At 39.0% G+C, this 6,000-nt stretch overlaps 1 protein-coding gene across 1 annotated transcript in view; it reads left to right on the top strand.

Moving 5' to 3' along the window:
- The window catches only part of ANTXR2 (anthrax toxin receptor 2), a 144,222-nt gene that overhangs the window by 66,579 nt on the left and 71,643 nt on the right, over window positions 1–6,000 (top strand). Inside the window, 1 exon segment of the mRNA XM_012647241.1 lies at window positions 2,892–2,987. Within this exon segment, the coding sequence (XP_012502695.1) occupies window positions 2,892–2,987 (96 nt within the window).

The following is a 6,000-nucleotide window of genomic DNA, read 5'->3' as shown; positions in this document are numbered from 1 at the left end:
AAGGTCATCTAACAAATGGCCATTAATCCAACAAATGGCCCATTCTCTTTGTAATACATTACAGCTTTTCAGAAATGTGTGTTTGATTTCCTTTTTTATCCTCTTCAGCTGTCACTCGGTCCCCTCAAACTCTATGCTCCTGTGGCTGTGGTCATTTTCTTATTCTTGCAGGAAACCACTAGTTCTGCCTACATACCACCCCCAGACCAGCCCCCCAGTCTCCTTTAGACATCCTCTAGGAGGTCCTCCCAGAACCCCAGACTGGGTCAGCTTCCACTTGTACATGTTTCTATTGTATGTTCTTTCCACACTCCTCATGCTTGCAATCATGTGTTTAAGGCTTGTCTCTCTAAGTAACCCGTGGGCTTCATGAAGAGTTGCCCAACATTTTAATGTTGGTACCTATTGAACTGCCTAGTATGTAGTAGGTGCTCATCAAATATTTTTTGATGAATAAAAAATATTTTTAGCTTCCAGTCATATGGATTTATGTATTCCACTTAGTTCAAGAAAAATGACATCTGAGTGTTAAACATTAATTAGGCTTTTTTGACCTAAAGGAGAGGCAAGCCTAAGTAAAAGTGAGAAGCATCTATTTGCTGCCCGTGAAATAGGTCTAGGTGGAATCATGTCTAGCTTCTTACTCTTCATCTGACTCTTAAGTCTGTAGTTTGCAACGTGGTATCTGATTGCAGGACTGAAGTCTATGGGTTTGACCTTTCCTTTATTTGTTTATAAAGTTTTGTGAACAATGAAATTATTTTTCTTTTATGACTGATGTCTTCCATGCTCTAATGCCCCTGGCAGTCAAAACAAAGGCAATGGGAGAGCCTGAATTTGTATCCAGTTAACTGAGCTAATGTCCGGGGTTGGCGTGTTCATTGGCTGTGTCTCATACATGCATGCCAAGGTCAGGCTGTGTTCTTTGCCTTCTCTGACCTTTTTTCCCATAATGCTCGCTTTAGATATGATGAAGGTTAGATCTATCGGTCTTTAGAAAGTGTGTATTTTAGTTTTAATTTTTCGAGACAAGTCTGGAATCAATCGAGATAATGATATTGTCACAATAAATATATATTTGTACCTGGAAATGCATAATGTTGTGTCAGTGCTACTAATAGAGGCATTTTTTGAGGGAAAAATCAAAAATTTTCACTACCTATCAGCACTAGCCCATCTACTTTATATTCTGTCAGCGTGAGTTTCTGATTTTCCTGTTCTTGGCACATGCATAGAAGGAACAAACGAACCACTAAATTTTTAGAAGATTCATGGCCTCTAGTTGCATGTCCTTATTTCTGAACACAGGGTGTGAATTCTAAGAAAAGGGGAGACCAAATGTTCATAGAACCCTTTTGAAAGTTGTATAGCACAGCCAAATGGTGAGCCATTTCCGTGAGTGCTGTGGCTGGGTGCCCTTGTGGGAGAGGTCTGGTGGCGAGTATTATATTCATTCCGTACGTGGACAGTCGCAGATTGGGGGTGTCTTACATAAGACCTTATTTTGGAAGGTGAGATCAAGAATTTATACATTTGACAGCCTTTCTCTTATAGGATACCGCCGTTTTCCATGTAGTTCTATGACATTCTTTTCCTGTTATATTCCTGTTTGCCTAGAATTTAGAGCTTAATGTCATTAAGCCTGTGGAGAGGATTGTGATTTGTTCATGCATATTTAGAATGCTGTGTAGAAAGAGGCACTTTGTGTATTTTCCTAAGTAGCCTCATGTATGCTTTGACTTGTTTTCTTTGGCTTTAAGAACAGAGCACTTAGATAATTTTCCTGGAAATTTCTATAAAGTATTTATCCCCATCCCACCTTCTTTTTCTCCCCTGAATTCTTTCCTTTTAAAAAACAAAACAAAAACACAACAAAACATTATTACTGGGGATCCTGGAGAGTAGGGCTTTGAGAGAGACACTGTGTTCCCTTGGAAACTATCTCTACACTGAAAGGTCAGTAAACACTCTTTGTGTCTGTGTCTTTTGCAATCTCATTTCTTTGGTGTTCATTCTCTCAGTGAATAGTTTTTAAATGCCAGGCATGGAGTATACAGTGGTAAGTAGGTTGGACTTAGCCCCGGACTTCCTAGAGCTCACAATAAATCATGGCAGAAAAGAGGAATTAAAAAAAAATAATCACAAAACTCATAATTAATTAATTGCATTGTGACAAGTGCCGAAGATTAAAGTACAGAGAATTATGAGTTGTTTAATCAAGAGGGGCATTTTCTAGCCAGAGGGTCTGAGAAATTGAAAGAACCCCGGTGTGGATCTTGCGCAGGTCATACTTGAACTTCAATGAGTAATCTTACGATACGTGAACGCATGCAACCTCATTCTTGCATTGATGTTTATATACCACTTGCCAACAAGAACCATTGTGGGTTTGTAATCTACTTGGGGACGTTTTGTATTCATCTTCTTATTTAAATATATAAAATAAATAATGTTCCATCATAAGAAAGTCTAGGGGAATTCTGCCTAAATTCTGCCTAAGGGTAATTATGCTTGGAACACAAAATATAGGCACCCATCTAATCCCAAGGAGTGAGTTTTCCTGTATTACTTTCAGACACATTGGAAAATGATCTGTAGCACTTTAGAAGATTTTGTGTTTATTATTGTCTGTCTTAACATAACATAACATATATTAAGTAGAATAAAGGAATTTATAGAATTTAAAGAATTTAAAAGACTATATCTAGTATAACATAACATATACTAAGTAGAATAAAGGAATTCATAGAATTTACAGAATTTAAAAGACTATATCTAGTTTGACATTAATGCTTTCTGTATTATTTGCTGGTGTTCCCTTAAAAAACACACATTTGGAATTTGACCATAAATTTTGCTGACTATGTTGTTTTTGTCTTTGCCTGCTTTAGTCCAGTGGGATTGCAGCCCTCATTGTTATTCTGGTGTTACTGCTACTGGTGGGCATCGCTTTGATGTGGTGGTTTTGGCCTCTTTGCTGCAAAGTGGTAAGTAAAGGATTTGCAACTCTATTCTATTTTTTTTTTTAAATCAGTAAGATGTAAAGTAAGGTCTGAAATATGAATGAATGCCACATTGTTCAAAAAAAAACCAAAGTTTCAGTTAGCAAATTGAATTTTAATTGTTCTTATCACTATAATAAATTCTAGAAAACATGCATGTCAATAAATTTATTAAAAAACTTCATCTAAAAAACACATTAAAATCAGGTTTATGAGAAGAAGGGGAGAGAAAGGTAGGGGAGGTAGTTGAAGTAAAGGATGTTTCCGCTCAAGTGCAAGAGAAATTCAAGCAAATTGAATATTTTCTGTTGGATTTATTGAGAGAAGCTGATAATTTGTCCGGGTTTTTTTTTTTTTTTTTTTTTTTTTAAATGCTTATTGAATCTCTTATTTCCTCTTTGAAGGATCTACTATTTCAGGACCTTTTTTGATTGCTTCTGAAAAATATTTTAGAAATAAGTCGTGTGCAATCGTTAGGGTAATGACAGGTGGTTGCAGTTTATGTAATGTGTGTGAAGGGACGTGGCTGTGTATTAGTTCTCTACTGCTGCTGTAACAAATTGCCACACACTTGATGGCTTAAAGCAATAGGAATGTAAATTGTCCAACAGTTGTGATCACAGCTCTGACGCAGGTCTCACTGGGCTTCCGTGGGCTAAAAGGTGTTGGCACGGAATATTCTAGGGGAGAATCCATTCCTTTGCCTTTACCAGCTTCTCAAGGCCACTCACATTCCTTGCCTCAGTGGTCTCCTTTCTTCATCTTCAAAGTCAGAAATGTTACCTCTCTTTGACCACCCTTCTGTAATTACATCTCTCTCCGACTCCGAACCCAGCTGGGAAAAGTCCTCCAGTTTTAAGGACCCATGTGACTAGGTTGGACCCACCTGGATAATCCAGGCTAACCTCTCATCTCAGTCTCAAGGTCCTTAACCTTAATCAGATCCGCAAAATCCCTTTCGTCGTGTAAGATAATTTATTCACAGTATCAGGGAATTAAGTTATAGACATTTTGGTGGGAGTGTTATTCTACTTACCGCAGGGTGGAATACTGAGTAATAAATTTCAGCACTTTGCACGCAACCCAATTTAGATTGTTCAGGTTTCATAGAAAAGATGATCCCAAGAAAGTCTTCTTTCAAAGCATGTCTACTACTAATTTTGAGAGTATTCCTTTTATTATAAGCACATCACATGGAACTTTCTATCATGTAGAAAGGTCATTGTCGTATTTTGCTAGACTCTCTTTTAACCTTCACTCACTGATTCGAGCTTCTTTGTAATTTGAAGCAGTGCTCTCTATTGTCCCAGCATTTATTATTAATCGTACTTCAGCTTGCTTTCAAGACGCAACTTTACAATCCTTTATCTCAGAGCAGTTGGCCCACGGAGGAGGCGTAGAATTAACTCAGACAACGGCAGCGACAAGAAGCATCCTGTCTCCTTGCTGAACTAATCAGTTTCCTGCCATAGCAATTTACGATCAAACCGTTTCCTGTTGTAATCTTTATTATCTCAGATATGGCTATTTTAAAGTGGCCAGCATTCTTGAGTCTCAAATTAAGAAGCATAAAGGTGCCCTGACACGATTTGTGTTCCTTGATTTTTTAATTTAAACCTCGCAGGGGTGGATTTTCCTTCCTTCATTACTTTCCAATTTCATTTAGTATTGACCAGAGGGATCAAAAATATCAAAGTGTGTGATTTCTAAAAAGACACATGCAAAAGCTGAAACGGGCTTCCTTGAGAGGTTGCTAGATATGCTCAAATAGGAGTTTTGACCATCATTTTGGATACTATAGAGGGATCCAATCAGGTGTTGAGATTAGCTCCATTACAACCCTGGGGCTGTGCAGATCTCAAATCCTGGAGTTATCTTTCTATAAGCTATAGAGGAGCCCCTTTAATGGTGTGATATCAAAATGTCAGAAAGGCTTTGTATCCTCTGAAACATCCTGAATGCTTATTAATTTCCTGAATCTATCAGTAGAGGAGACCACCTTTCTTTTACACTTAAAAATATAGATTAAAAGCAGCTCAGCCTGAGTGTGAATTTATGTTTATACCTATGTGTAACTGAATCATAACAAAAGTTTTCTAAAGTAGGTTTTAAAGCAGGGAGAAGGTAGAGATGAAATTCTGGATTCAGTCCTTGGCAAGTGTTTATTGATTATCTAGTAGGTGTCAGTGCTGTGCTGGGAACAGAGGACACAAAAATGCCTATGGCGTGATATGGAAATTCACACGTTAATGTGGAAACACAGAAATGTGGGCAAATCAGTGTAAATGCAGGGTCATGGATGCCCCCGTAGCGGTCTGTGTGAAGACCTGCAGGAACATAAAGGAGGAAGGATTTGCTAGAGACTAAAGAGGACGTTTTGGAGAAACCTAACGGAGTCGTTGCCCCCCAACTGAATTTTGAGTGGCGAATAAGATGCTGGCAGTTGATGAGGGCTATTTCAGATGAGGTACACGTGGAATTATGAGTTATTCGGGCACGCTTTGGGAAGTGCGAGGCTGAGACCCAGCGTGCCGGGAAGGGAATGGTGAAAGGTAGTTCGGGTTTCAGCATGAACCCCACTAGGGAGGGCCTCCTACCTCTTGTAGGAGGTCTGAACTCATCCCAGGGATGATCAGAAGCCACTGGAGAGATTTGATCAATCTAATCACACGGAAGAAGCTTTGCTGAGGTCTGGTCCCGGCGGGGATTATTCGAGACTGAATCCAGTTGAGTTCTGTCAACAATTGAAATGAAAAGCCAGTGACAGACGATGCACCCTAGATATGGCCAGAGCAGAGTTCTTCTCACAAAGTGTAGAGAGTTGGAATCTTGAACTGGAAGCTAAGTGGGCTAGAGCAGCGGTCCCCAACCTTTTTGTCACCAGGGACCGGTTTCATGGAAGACAATTTTTCCATGGACTGGGGGTGGGGGGATGGTTTAGGGATGATTCAAGGACATTATATTTATTTATTATGCACTTTATTTCTATTATGATGAC

This window comes from Propithecus coquereli, unplaced genomic scaffold, assembly GCF_000956105.1.
Source record: "Propithecus coquereli isolate 6110/MARCELLA unplaced genomic scaffold, Pcoq_1.0 Scaffold26, whole genome shotgun sequence".
NCBI classification, from domain to species: domain Eukaryota; kingdom Metazoa; phylum Chordata; class Mammalia; order Primates; family Indriidae; genus Propithecus; species Propithecus coquereli.
Note: the sequence above shows the minus strand (reverse complement) of the source record. Positions and strands in the feature narration are given on the sequence as shown.